At 36.6% G+C, this 15557-nt stretch overlaps 1 protein-coding gene across 1 annotated transcript in view; it reads left to right on the plus strand.

The window, feature by feature from the left end:
* Foxp2 (forkhead box P2) overlaps positions 1-15557 on the plus strand; it is a 437066-nt gene that overhangs the window by 364766 nt on the left and 56743 nt on the right. Inside the window, exons 6-9 of the mRNA XM_090333180.1 lie at positions 2634-2771; positions 4530-4724; positions 5356-5358; positions 6280-6454. Coding sequence (XP_090189306.1) covers positions 2634-2771; positions 4530-4724; positions 5356-5358; positions 6280-6454 — 511 coding nt within the window. The remainder of the gene's footprint in view (positions 1-2633; positions 2772-4529; positions 4725-5355; positions 5359-6279; positions 6455-15557) is intronic.

Here is a 15557-nt window from a genome sequence, read left to right on the forward strand (position 1 = left end):
GAAATTTAGAGCTAGTAAATATTTTTTAAATGTAATACAGAAGTTGGTGCATTGGGTGTCTTTAAAAAGTTAGGCCAAGATGGGGGGATGGGGGGCAGGGTAATGGGGACCAAGACATGTGAAAGGGTATCAATGTATGTGAATTAATGCACCTTCTATCTGGCAAATATCATGTAACCCTTTTATTAATTACAATAAAAATATTTAAAAGAAAAAGAAAAAAGAAAGATAGGGGCTGGGAGTTTGATCTAGTGGTAGAGTGCTTGACTAGCATGCAGGAAGCATGCAGGAAGACCCAAGTCAGAACCGCATACATAGAAAGAAGCCAGAAGTGATGCTGTGGCTCAACTGGCAGAGTGCTAGCTTTGAGGAAAAAGCCCAATGACAGTACTCAGGCCCTGAGTTCAAGCCCCAGGACTGGCAAAAAAAAAGAGAAAGAATTAACCATAGATTTTTAAATGTCGTGTTTGTTTAAACATTGATAGATGGTATATTACTTCAAGTTTTCTGTGTACTCCTCCTCATTTTTTGCAGCAAATTCTCAGAGGAGTTTGTGGTGGCAATGAAAAGTAATAGGCAGTAGCAGCAGTAGGAAGGGAGGGAAGAGCGAGTCGCTTAAAATTAGACATTTGAAAAGGAGTTCTATATTCAATATTACTGAATTTACAGAAAGGTAGCAGACCTGGTTGCACAGAACTTGTAACTGATGATTCTTGGAGGGAAAACTGGTTTCTGTGGATTGAAATAATTTTTATATTTTTAAATTTTTCGTACTTCTGTGTGCGTGTGTGTGTGGAGCTTACATGTGTGAATTCAAACAACTGTTGGTTTACCTGTAGTTGGACATTCCCTAGAAGTGTGCCTACTTTTTTTCCAACCTATGTGTTTAATTTGAATGTAAGTACATAGTAGAGTTTATTTAGTTGTGAATTTCCAAAAAAGAAGGCAACAGTTCCCTTAGAATTTGAAACAGATCATACATGTAAACACTAAATATGTATATATTTACATTTATATATATGTCATATCTACAACTTGCAAGGAGACTCACACGCCATTTAGTAACCCACAGTACACACTGAAAAGACTAATGGATTTTAAAGGATGGGAAGTCAGAGAACTTGGTTAACGTTGATGTATACCAAATCCCAAATCAGTCATAATATCACCAAACCACAGTGATACTATATATGCTGAAATCTTAATGTATTCTTGTACTGTACTCTAGCATGCCTCCATTCATAGCATTATCCCTATGAAATTCACTTGTGATCATTTCACATAAAGTGCTTTTACTGGTAGCCATAAAGATAATTACATGAAAAGAGATAATTATGTAAAAACACTATATACACTGAAAAATGACAAGGAGTTATTAGGTGAGAAATATCACAAGATTCTCACAACTTGGTTGTGAGAATGATCAACTTGGTTGAAGATGTGTGTATTATATATACAAATATATATATCTAATTATTATATCGTTATGTAGTTACATATATAAATACTTGCTTTTATATATAGTAACAGTAAATTGTGTTTCCTAGTTTTTGAAAGGTTGCAAACTTGGCGAGTGTCTAAGTTTTGTTATTACATGCTGGTTAGTGTGACAGTGCTTTCTAACACAGCAAGTACTGCTGAACTGAATGGAAATGTTCCTCCAGCTTTCCTGTGTCTTTCCTCTCATACTCTATTTCTTCATGTTCTTCACTCTTTCTAGGGTGTTCTGCCAAGAGTTTTCCTTTTCCTTTTTCTTTCTATCCCACTTTCTTTTCTCTTTGCCTCTTTCATTCCTAAAACTATAAGCAAAAGTAAAAGAGAGAAAGACAATTTCAAAACAACTTTTATCGTTTGGTTTAGTGATTAAAAAATATATATAAATGTATATATATGTTGTATGAGTTGTTTAACATCAAATCATATTTCAAGAAGAAACTAGAAACAATATAGATAAGTTTTTTTCTGAAGGAAAGAATAATAATTATGGTATTGCAGGTGCTCATGTGTTAATATTTATTTCCACATATATTTTCTATTATATCCAGCTAAACATTTTTTGGAGGTGGTGATTGTGTTATTTAACTAAATTCTACATATATGTGTTCAACGGGTTTAGATAACATAGTTATTCAAATATGTGTATTATTTCCAGTTGTTTAATTCTCATTATATATTTTGAATCATAACCTTAAAACATTGCAGAAGACTTTCACTTACCAATGGAGTGACTGCGATAAGATGATCAGTAATGCAATTCTGAGAACCCTGACACGCAATTGTTAATCAGTAACTACATTAGCCAATGCACAAACATCTTTAGGCCTCAGGCCTAAAACACCCGTGGTACATAAAACTTGCTGTCTGATGAAATCTGATGCCTTTGGAAAGCCATCAGTACTCTGCTGCCTGGATGTCATGGTCAGGTAGTCACATGCCATCCCAGGGCGCACGCTGGAGAACTCCAGCGAGGAGATGCAGTGCTCTCGCTCACCAAATCCCTCTCTCTCTCTCTCTCTCTCTCTCTCTCTCTCTCTCTCTCTCTCTCTCTCTCTCTCTCTCTCTCTCTCTCTCTCTCTTTCTCCCTCCCTCCCTCCCTCCCTCCCTCCTTCTCTCTCTCGCTCTCCCTGGGAAAGGTGCCTGTGTCCGTGGCCATGATGACCCCCCAGGTGATCACCCCTCAGCAGATGCAGCAGATCCTGCAGCAGCAAGTCCTGTCTCCTCAGCAGCTCCAAGCCCTCCTCCAGCAGCAGCAGGCAGTCATGCTGCAGCAGGTAATGTGGGTTACCTGCTTTGGTGTGCTAATGCCCCGCCCCCCCCACTCTTACACGCGAACCGTGGTGTGCACCACCGGGGTCGATCTGACAGCCCCTGGACTCCACGGAGAGGCTCCCGCCTTTCTGGCGGGTTAGAACACGATGGTAAACATTTTAAGTAGGCCACTGAAGAGAAGTTTCCCAGTCTTCTGTCAAGGCACATATCTAGTCCAGAATAAACAGGGAGAGTGTCGTTTGAAAGTAGAACGAGTCCGTATGTTAATAGTCAAATTATCAGGTACATGTGATGTGGAGGCGACTTGTCAAGAACAGTTGCAACAGGACTTGCCACAAGTCATTCTTGCTTTTAAAGTTAGCACTGCCTTGACTTCATATGAGTAGGAAATGGGTAATGACCACTTTGCTAACATGAAGGTGACATCCTGCATTTTCTTCTCCAAAATGTTTTGATCAATTAAGGAAAGAAAAATTTACATAACCTGGAGTTAGACTAACCTACAAATCCATGAAACTTACCTTTTTTTCCCCCCAATAATAACTATAGTGTTTTTTTTTCATTTTTAATTGTATTTTATTGTTTGGATAATGTATGGAGGGGTTACAGGTACATTCATCATGTAATGGGTTCATCACTTCTCGAGACTTGATACTCCTTCTCATGTTTTTGTCCCCCTTCCCCTCCCCACCCCCTCCCCATCATCCTGGTTTCCCCCTTTCCCTTCTCTATTTCAAATAAACAAATATACAATATACCAGGTAAAAAAAGTTCTTTTTTCTCTTTTATTCTTATTTTTTGCCAGTCCTGGGGCTTGAATTCAGGGCCTGAGCACTGTCCTTGGGCTTTCTAGCACTCTACCACTTGAGCCACAGCACCACTTCCGGCTTTTTCAGTGTATTTGATACCATGGAATCAAACCCAGGGTTTCATGCATGTTAGGCAAGCACTCTACCACTAGACTACACTCCTAAAATAGATTGTTTTCATAGGAACTCAGCAGAGCCTTGAATATATCTAAACTGGGCTTTGTATTATATTCTTACTGGTCATTGAAAATACATTGTACTTAACCTAACTTCTTACATGATTTAGTACTTTGCTATCCTCTCCAATGAGAAATACAAGCTAGTTAAAAGTTTGATGGATTGAATGATTTTTCTAATAAATCCCGAACCATCTGATTTTATGGGGCAATCTTTTTATTCATATGCATGTGATTTTTCTATACCAATAGAACTTCAAATGAATAAATGAACCATTTATTTGGCTTTGACTTTTTAGGTTGAAGTTTATCTATAACACCTTTTATAAAATTTATATTTTTATTATTGTTAAGTAGTTGTACCAAGGGGTTATATCATTCATCAGTTCATCAGTGGAATGCATCATGATCAATGTCACCCCTTTCCCCTTCTTCTCCATACCTCCCAAATACAACGCCTCCCCTCAAGTTTTAGAGATTCCCCACTCTGTTCTCCTCCCCTCACCCATCTACTCTGCTGCTCTTGACTTCCCAACATACACCTTTCAAGTTGCTAAGGAAGTTTTAGATTCTGGATTGGAGAATGTCAGAGTTGCTTTGGAGGGAGGGGCAGGAGCAGGGAGAGGAAGAGCATAGGAGGTAATTCTGTCTCTTTCTCTTTTGGTGAGGTGAATCTTATGGCTTCTCTACCATGTGCCAGTCTAGCAGAGTTTAGGAGATTTATACTACATGAAACTTTTGCCTTTATTTATTAAAGTCAAAATGGTTTATTCAGCAACAACTACAAGAGTTTTACAAGAAACAGCAAGAGCAGTTACATCTTCAGCTTTTGCAGCAGCAGCAGCAGCAACAGCAGCAGCAGCAACAGCAGCAGCAGCAGCAGCAACAGCAGCAGCAACAACAGCAGCAGCAGCAGCAGCAGCAGCCACCACCTCCACCACCTCCACATCCTGGAAAGCAATCGAAAGAGGTAGGATCCAGTCATCTCACTGTTGTGGAATCATACGAGCTGGGAAGGGACTCAAGGAGACAAGGCTGTAACAAGGATCTTGCTTGTCAAAACTGTAGTGTTTTATATATATATATATATATATATACATATATTTTTTTTCTGAGCTTAATAACTGTGACAGGGGAGCTCTCCTGTGTCCCTTTTTTGTAGCATGGGACTTGGTCCCAATCCAGTGCTGTTCTTCTAATAGTCACTAATGAATCACAGGCCACAAAGAGAGCCATGTGGTGGACAAATTACTGATGATCTTGTATTCACTGAGAAGCTAAGTTGGTGAGGTATCCTTCCCCCCCGGTTTTTTTGTCCTCAGTGGTACAGCTGAGAGAACATGCATGCAAATATATCCCATTATTAGGGGGAAGGGAGAAACGAAGGGAGACACAGGTTGAGCACAGATTTCAAAGTCACAGGCCCCTGATTAATGAACTGCTCTGTAGCTTTGGATTGGGGAGTGGAAACTTACAGTTTGATATGCTCATAAATCAAACTGACAAGCTGGCTTCTCAGGCCTAGCTTGCACTTGTCAGCAAACAGCATCAAATATAAACATAACACAAACAAAACATGTTGAAGTAGTTAAATTGATCAGCAGGTATCAGAGCTGTTGTCTTCAAGCCGCCCATTATGCAAACGTACAGGAAACAGTTCTGACCTCCTGAGGCTTTGTTTCTGTTTGGATTTGTGAATAGAATTTCAGACAGCCATCAACTACAGAATAGAAAACGCGCCCTTATTTCTCCGGAGGCTTTGGGCAATCCACATGACTTGCTCCATTATGCAGTCTGTTTTCCAGTGAGCGCATCAGAAGTTTCTCTTCTCCCCAAACTAAAAAGAAAAGGTCTTCCACAGCAGCTTGTCCTCCTTTGAAGTGTGACTGCCATCTTCTACCCTCCCGAGTCCAAAGAACTCTGGTTCATCTTGTAATGCCTCACAAAATTGGAAGTTATACTTTTCTTTATAATAAGGCATTTCTTTTTTGCTGTGCACATAATTTTGCCTTTAATATATTTCAACAAGAGAGGAGAGGGAAGAGAGAGAGCTAACAGGGCTGTCCTGGGAGGGCTGTATCCCAGTTTACTAATAGATCACCAGAGGCCACATGCATAAATCTCTGCGGCTCAGACTTACTCAATGGCAAACAAAACAAAGAGACTATTATGGAAGCTGGAAATGTCTAGAAGTGTTATTCTTTTTTTGTCCAAATACTTTTTATTATATCTGCTACCCACTTGTTTTTTTTATGTGTTTGTTATATACTCGCTCCAGACATTGTTGTGTACTCTTCATGCAAATTCCATGGTTCCTAGCCAGTCTTTACTGTTTGAGGGAAAAAAAGGCAACTGAGCAACTAGAACCTGCTCACATTTGTGCCCCAGAACTTTGACTATGGAAGGACCAGAAACACTTGAGGAGTGGATAGAATGTGTATTTCTCTGTATGAGAGTGGTATGTGTGGGCCCATGATCTCTGCTTTGATTGGCTTGGGTTCTTTTTTATCTTTCTTTAATGCTAGCAGCAGCAGCAACAGCAACAGCAGCAGTTGGCAGCACAGCAGCTTGTCTTCCAGCAGCAGCTCATCCAGATGCAACAATTGCAGCAGCAGCAACACCTGCTGAGCCTACAGCGGCAGGGACTCATCTCCATCCCACCTGGCCAGGCAGCACTTCCTGTCCAATCACTGCCTCAAGGTAGCTATCAAACTTCCTTCACAACTCCTTCTGATTTTTGTATTTCTAAGCCGTATTGCATAGGCTGAGAAATGTTGCTTTCTGTGGCCTTACAGTTAGATTTACAATGTGAATCTTAACATGGTCTATTTTCTGGACCATAATAAAGAACTGTAATCACACACTGTCTTCAAGTGTGCAGTATTTCTGTCAGATATTAAATGTACATTTATTAGTAAATGTGTTAGTGTGGGGATGCTGATGCCAGACAACACAAATATGAATGAATATACAAGATGGTCAGGTGAGCAGCACCCCACTCAATATAGGTGAACTGATAATGATATTTGATAAACAATTGATAAAAGTTCCTAATAATCACACTGAAATTTCTATATATAAAATATCAAATGAATCTACAATGTAGACTCCACATTATGCTTTATGATGTTCCACCCTATATCAAATGGATAGAATGTCCTTTTATTTTTTAAATAGCATTGCCTATTCATGTACAGTACATAGTTTTAGCTATGAGGAGGCTGAGATCTGAGGATCCTGATTAGAATCTTGGAAAAAAATGGTTAAGTACTATCACTGAGGGCAAAAGTGAAGGGAGAACAGCTTGGTCCTGGGCTCAAGCCACAGTATCAGAAAAAAACAGAAAAAAGTTCCTTACAATATTGTTTTTTGTGTACCCCAATGCTATTAGATGCATGCATAATGCTTAACTTTTAAAAAAGAAATTCAAATAAAATAGATAAATAATGATAAACAACAAATAGCTGCTAAATTCTCTATACAAATAAAAATTCTATCACTATGCTTCACTAAAGGATATTCGAATTTGTATTTTTTTTTTTTGCCAGTCCTGGGCTTGAGCTCAGGGCCTGAGCACTGTCCTTGGACTTTCTCAAGCGTAGAGCTCTACCACTTGAGCCCCAACATCACTTCCAGCTTTTTTTCTATGTATGTGGTACCAAGATATGGAACCCAGGTCTTCGTGCATGCTAGGCAAGCACTCTACCACTAGGCCAAACTCCTGGCTCTGCATTTGGATTTTGTTGGAATGAAATTTATTAGCTCAAGTAAATTTTAATTCAAGTCATTAAATTTTTTCACATTATACTAGTATTTTCTCAATACAGTTCTGACTTTCTGATACAGTATAGAAAAGCAAGGATAAGTAAACATATAAAGTTAGATTCCCCAACAAAGCAAATTAAAAAATATATGTGATCATTTTTTGTGGGACATGAAATTAAGAACAGTGTGAAGAGCCTCTTTCTTTCTCTCTATCTTTCTTTCTTTAACTTTTTATTTGTTTGCCAGTCCTGGGCTTGAGCTCAGGGCCTGAGCACTGTCCTTGGACTTTCTCAAGGCTAGAGCTCTACCACTTGAGCCTCACACCACTTTTTTCTTTGCATGTGGTACCGAGGAACTGAACCCAGGCCTTCGTGCATGCAAGGCAAGCACTTTACCAGTAGGCCCAACTGCCAGCCCCTTTTCCTTTCTTTCTTTTTCTTTGGTCTGTTGTGGAGCTTGAACTTTGTGCTTGAGTAATGTCCCTGAGCTCTTCAGCTCAAGGCTAGTACTATTCACTTGAGCCACAGACTACTTCTGGTAGTCTGGTGCTTAATTGGAGATAAAGGTCTCACAGACTTTTGTGCCTGGGCTGGTTTTAAACTGTGATCCTCCAATCTGAGCCTCCTGAGTAGCTAGAACTACAGGTATGAGCTGCCAGCACCCAGCCCTGTCTTGTGGATTTATTTTCCCAGACAGCCCCTTTATATGTGACTTCCTATCTTCCAGATAATCTGACCAAGACACTCCCAGATATTCAAAAAATGAAGTTTAGATAACAATAAATAATTAAGGCAGAAAATAAGTGTTCTGTTCACAAATTATGGTCAGTAGAAAAATAAATACAATTTGAGAACAAATGAAGCAATAGGTTAAAAAAAGAAAAGGGTTAGTTGGTTGTTGATTCAGTACAAGCATGGTTTTCTTTAGTGAAATTACCAAAACTCATTGGTTATTTTTGCAGTAAAGTTTAAATGAGATTTGTATTTTGAATCTGAATGACATGAATCACTGAGAATCTTAATTTAGTAAAGCTATCTTAGGTAATTTTAAAACAGGTGTAAATACTAGCATGATGTAACTTGTTTAAAATATATTTATTAAATTATTTCTCTCAAAAATAAGCAATGTAATGTATTATGTAGTCATTTCTGACAACTTTATTTTGTTGTTGTTGGTTGTGGGGCTTGAACTCTGGGCCTGGGCACTGTTCCTGAACTCTTTAGCTCAAGGCTACCACCTCGAGTACCACTTCGTTTTCTATTTGTTAATTGAACATAAGAGTCTCACAGACTTTAGAGGCCAGGCTGGCTTTGAACTGAGATCCTCAAATATCAGCTTCCTGAGTATCTAGGATTACAGGTGTGAGCCACTGCACCCAGCTATGATTTTTTTTTAATTTCTGAACATATCATCTCTTTTTTCTTTTCTTCTGTTTTTACTTTCCATTGGCACAAAAGAAATACTGCACACATATGGAGAACATTTAGGAAGAGAAATATCTGAAATCAAACTTTGACAATAGAGTTTACACTATTTTTTTAATTTGGGGGTACATTTTATACTTATTATGTACTCCAGATTGCCCTCAAATGCAAGATCTTCCTGCCATAGCAGGTTGAGGTTACAAGTATGTGTCACCATATTAAGAAGAAAAGTTTACCTTCGATAAGATAGTTGAAGTCACTCAGTTGAACTTACTCAAACATGTTTCTATTAAAAGGTGAGGTAGGAACCGGGATTTTGGCCTAGTGGTTAAAGTGCTTGCCTAGCATGCATGAAGATCCGGGTTCGATTCCTCGGTACCACATACATAGAAAAAAGCCGGAAGTGGTGCTGAGGCTCAAGTGGTAGAGCTCTAGCCTTGAGAAAGCCCAAGGACAGTGCTCAGGCCGTGAGCTCAAGCCCAGTACTGGCAAAAAAAAAAAAAAAAAAAAAAAAAAAGGTGAGGTAAAAATAGAGTCATTTGGCTTATAAGAATGAAACCTTGAATTCAAACAGCACTATTAGAAAACAAAGACCAAAACAAGCCAAACAAAAAACAAAACAATCTTAGTTGGGTCACTGAATGGTGTTTTGTTGGTGCCATGAAGTTGAGACAAACTAGAGCTCTCATTGTGTTTTACAGCGTTTAGACGACACATCTTGTGTGTACCTATCAGTCAAATACAGCAGAATGTGTGTCAGATGTATTGATCAGCCACAGCAAAGGGGCATATACCATCTTCCATATCTGTAGTTATGTTACATTACTCTGCTAGAAGTCCAAATCAGAGTGAGAAAAATAAAAGAGCAGTTGTTGGGTAATGTGAGCTCTGAATCATTTCTGTCTTCATTACAATTTATTTCAGAATAAAATATTTTGAATACTTTTATTATCAGTTTCTCAGTTCACTATGTACAAAACTGGCTGATTCTTCTAACCTTACCCCTCTGTTCTGTCTAAATATTATACCTGTATTCACCTTTCCTTCTGATCTTAAACTTTATAAAATTCTATTTAAATATAAGCAATATAATTACATAATTTTGATAGAATAAATTTATAGAAAATTTTCTTTCAAGTTATAGGTACTGTATTTTTATCATTTTCCGCATAGATTATTACAAGTATTAATCATTTAGGTCAATATTAATATTCCTGTAATGTTGAAGTTTAATCAAAACTGGATAATTAAGTATATCTTTAAATATACAAAGTGTTGATGTATACTATGGCACAAGAAGAAAAAACAGATGGATTTAAAAATCAGTCTCAAGTAAAATATTAATTATAAAGCCAGTTAATGTACAATACTGTAGCCTGTCTGCCTGTCTAGCCAGAAGTAAGTCGTTAGTGACTTCAGGTCTCCACTTCTGAAATTTTGCTTTCCTCAAGTTTAGTTACCTGCGGCTAACAGCAGCCCAAACATTTTTAATAGAAATAAAAGACCCTCAAGAATTTTAAATAGCTTTTCATTTGAGTTAGCTTAATGAAGGCTTATGCCATTCTGATCCATGCTATCTGGGACATGATCTACCCTGCCATTCAGCATGCCCATATTATATGTGCTACCCAGGAACTATCTGTCTGGGAATTATTTAGGAAATGACCATTCCCTAATAATGGCCTCAAAGGAGGAGAGCAATGGTATCATAAATTCAGATGTGTGAAGGAAAAGCTAGCTGTAGGTATCAACTGTAAGTGGGAAGAGAGTGTTATTGGAAGTTCTTAATAAAGGAAGAAAACTATATACTGAGTTAGTGAGATTTACTAGAGGCAGGAGTATTGTACCTATGAAATTGTGAAACAGATCATGCTAATCTTTCTGTCACATCCCAGACTGCATTCAGTAGATGCACAGACTTAGTTCAAATGGAAAATGTAGTAAATTACAGCATTTGTGTTGATGACAGTTTCAGACAGTCACCAGGTGTCTTGAAACATAAAAGTAATGAATGTAGACTGAAATATCTTGGGGGAAATTTTTATTTCACCCTAACTTTTTCAATATTTGAGGACTTATAGTTTAGTTAGAATATAACATTTATATTACCAATTTGAAAGACCAACTACAGAATTGTGGACTTTAGTCAATATTATTTTTCTATTGTACTTTTTGTGCTGGTTCTGGGGCTTGATCTCAGGATTTGCACACTGTACTTTAGCTTTTATAATTAAGGCTGGTGCTCTACCATTTGAGCCATAGCTCCACTTTTGGCTTTTTGATGGTTAATTGGATATGAGTCTTTCAGACTTTCTTGTTCAGGCTGGCTTGCAACCTCTTGAGTAGATAGGATTAGAGCATGAGCCACCAGTTCCAGGCTGTCAATACTATTTTGAGAAAGCACCCCGTAGAGCTTAGGATCAGAGCTGTTGTATTATCCATAAGTGAAAATGTTTGAAGTAAAATATAATAATGATCTTTCTGACTGAAAAATGTGCTGAAGATAGTTTTTGACCTCCATGTTTAGCCCAAATAAGCGATTTGGCTCTTACCTCATGCCTTCTTCACCACCTCAGGTGTTTGCTTGTTCAGTGGTCATGCATTTTCATAGATAAGTATTTTATTTAATTGTGTTAAAACACCAGCAACATGCACTGTTAGTAACATTCAAAATCAGATTCAAATGCAGATTTGTGATTCAAATGCCTTTTTTTTTCCTGTCAGTTGTGGAGCTTGAACTCTGAGCCTGTCTCAGCTCTTCAGCTCTACCATATTGAGACACAATGCCACTTCCAGTTTTCTGGTGATTATTTGCAGATAAGAGTTTCATAGACTTTTGTGTCTGGCCTGGCTTTGAACCTCAATCCTCAGATCTCAGCCTCCTTAGTAGCTAGGATTACAAGCATGAGCTACTGGCACCTGAATTGATTCAAATCCTATAAAATTGTAGATTGATAAATTGGCAAGAAAATCTCCTTTGGGATTTGAAATACACTAATACATCAGCACTGGACTGAAATTTTATTAAATTGTGTAAAATAACACTCTGAGAAGCTGCCTAAGAATTTGGTTAATTTTAGGTATAAAAATGAACTTGTAAATAATTAAATGCATAGAAAATATTAAAATTATATTAAACTTTTCTGAAAATATTAACAAAAAGGCATTGATTCAATTATAATTCTATTTGTTATAAAATAGAATTGGCTACTGAAACAAAATTAATAACATTAATATGGACTTTTAACTTTTCTTTCTTTTCTTTTCTGATACTTATGCTGTACCACATAGCTACACCTCCAGTCTAAAACAGGCCCTGAGTTTATACCCTAGCAGCCAATAAAGAAATGGAGAAGAAAAAAAACAAGAAAGAATGAAAAAGAGCAACATATAAAATACTTAGTAGAAAAAAAATCACAGCACGTTTATTTTTCAATTTTAATTTTTGTTGGAAAATTGGTGTACAGAGAAGTTACAGTTACATAAATCAGGTATTGAGTACATTTGTTTTTCATTTTCTCTGTTGTGTCCCTTCCAAATGAAAGTTTTTGAAACATATATCAGAAGATAAGTGTATTTATTGATGGAGATATTGGTGTTGATCTTGGATTTAAACATATGCTTATTTTTACTACTCATAATCTGACATTTGTAGAAAATGTATAGTTAGGATACCTTTGGTTAGATACATGTTAAAGATAGATTGTATTTGTGACTTATATTAGTCCTCTGGAAAATAGAAATCAGCAATTCATTAGGTTTAACAGATAAGAAGCACAATCTGATAGATATTCCAGAAACTATATTTCTCTTCAGGAAAGAAGAATTAAAGACTAGATGTTAGGGGTGGAGTGGAAATTTACCTTTGCAATGTATTCTTTCCTGAGGGATATGATTATTTTGGCCATGGGTACACTGCTTTTTCAAATATAAAAGCTAAGATTAAAATTGGAAAGTACATGGTAATATCCCAGTCCAAATTGTTAAAGTTTTCTTAAATATATATATATGTAATGTAAATGCTTCTATGAAAGTCTTGTTATTAATATTCATTAAAAGTAGCCATAGAACAAAGGCAGAGTATCATTAAAGAACACTTATTTAGAAATTTCACAGTAGGCTTGTTTTGCATCATTACCTATACATACTATAACATTTAAAAATTAATTACTGGACATAAAAAGGAAAGGACACTGAAAGAATATTTATATGTGTGTGTCTTTCTCTGTGCATGTGTGTATATATCTTTCTACAATGAGTTAGTATGAGAAAGTGAATCATCTTAAGATAAAGCTTGGTTCTTTCTCTGTAATATTCAAACCAACTAGACTCACACAGAACATTTGCTGGGACAATTGGGTTCTGACCAAATTGGAAATTCTTCCAGGAATTATATGCGCTCTTGAAGATCCCTGTCATCACAAGGAAAGCGTTTTTAAATGTAGATAATAAGTGAGTAACCTGTAGACAAACGAGTGGCAAATGGGGAACATATAATAAATATAAGGATCAGAAAAATGAAAGTCAGCATAAGAAAAAATGGAACACGTTGAACTGTTAGACAAGGCATCCAGGGAAGAGGTCCTGAAACAAGTGATGAGTAGCCTGAACTAAACACTCTGCTTACACGACCTGTGTATAATCCCAAACCCCAAAACCATTACCACTGATAATAATAAAATAAAAAATTAAAATATAATACAAATAGGTTGCATGAAATGTATTAGTTATCATGTGGAAGCATGTAAAGCTATATCTGGCACAAAAGGAGCAGTGCACATGTATAAATAAAACAGATGAAGACGAAGGGGATAAAAAGTTCTAGAAACAGATACTCCATTTTGAAAATATGTTTCAAAAATCTGGTAAGGTTACATTAGAATATCAACAGGAAGCCTGTAGTTTGAAGAGGAGTGTGAGCTACAGATCAAATGGTTAGTCCTCATCTGTAAATCTATTTGAACCTGATATAAATTCATGTAATTATAAAATGAGCTTCTGGAGATATTCGGCAAACATATTTGGAACATATTGAAATCATTAAGATTCAAGGTTTTTTTGCCCTAGTTGTGCTACACGTATCTGTTCTAGACCTACACACTACTTGGATTAATGGTATTTTGAAGATTACATTTAATAGAACACCAGTTAATTCAACTTTTTATCTCTTGCTGAAAAAAAAGAAATACTTCTTGTGAACTATCAAGACTTTAAAACTTTCAGAATTGTACAAAATTGGTAATATTTGTTAGCACATATTTATAACTGGGGTTAGATCCATAAAGAAGAGTTAAAGAATTGTTAGATGTCAAGGCTTTGTCACAAGGTCACAGTAGTAAGTAATTTTCATTTTATTATTGTCTGATGAATATTGCTAATTTTAAATAATATGGAAATCCTACAGAAGATAAATATACTTAAATTATTGAAATATTAGCCGAACCCATAAGTAAGTTACTAATGAATCATGAGCTAGTATTTTCATTCACAAGGTTAAAAATGTTAATGTCACCAATCTGTGTAAAATCTACTAGTATCAGTTATAATTTTTAGATATTTGTCTTGTAGGTAACAGTGTTCATGAATAGGATAACCTTTAAAAGCTGCAAGTTTCCATGTGGGAATCAACATGTTTTTCATAATCAGTCAACAAATATTTATTTAGAACACACTAGTCCTTAGTCTGTTGTAGCCACTAAAGGTATGACAGTAATTCATGAAATACCTGTTCATATTAATTCAGTTTTATTGGAAAGAATCTGTAGGAATAAAATTGATCCATAGACAGCTTAAAAATATTTATTTTGGGTCTGAGAGTGTGGCATAATTGTAGAGTACTTGCCTAGCATTCATGAAGCCTCGGATTCGATTCCTCAGTACCACATATGCAGAAAAAGCCAAAGTAGTTCTATGGATCAAGTGGTAGCCATGAGCAAACTCAAGGACCATGCCTAAGCTCTGAGTTCAAGCCCCAGGACTGGCTAAATAAATAAATATTTTATAGAAAAAATATAAAGCTTTAAAAAAATGTTAGAAGGTATAATGGAAAAGAGAACTGGTTAACACTGATCAAACACTTCTATAATTGAGCTTGGAGTCACCTATCTCTGAGAGGGAGGCAGATAACATTCTTCCAGTGCCATTGGCTGTTTACCACTACATTCATCCTTAATTTTACAAACTAAGGGTTGGGTGTAAAAATGTTCACTCCCCTCCTCATTGCCTCTGTCCCATGCTAATTCCAACCCACCCATTCTACCTATGTTCCTGATCACTATCACTAGAGATGATGTCATGAACACTGGGTTGGGCATAAGGATGGTTTGAATAGCAATTCTGCCTTTGTGTAAGAGGCACACCTAGTCATAAAGGGTACAGAGGTTAGAGCTGAAAAGGGCTATAGGGTTTGAATTCTATGTACTGTTTATGACTTTAGTGGTTCAGAGGCAGCATTGTTAACATTTCTATGACTCTTTATGTTCATGTGAAATCTCCAATGAGATTAACTGATGTTATGAATGTAAAGCATTTAATAAGGTTCTAGAATACAGCAAATACTTAATGATAAATGATAATAATTATAATTTCAGCCTTATTTTCCTAACATATGTATT

This window comes from Megascapheus bottae, chromosome 5, assembly GCF_031878675.1.
Source record: "Megascapheus bottae isolate mThoBot1 chromosome 5, mThoBot2.hap1, whole genome shotgun sequence".
Lineage (NCBI taxonomy): Eukaryota > Metazoa > Chordata > Mammalia > Rodentia > Geomyidae > Megascapheus > Megascapheus bottae.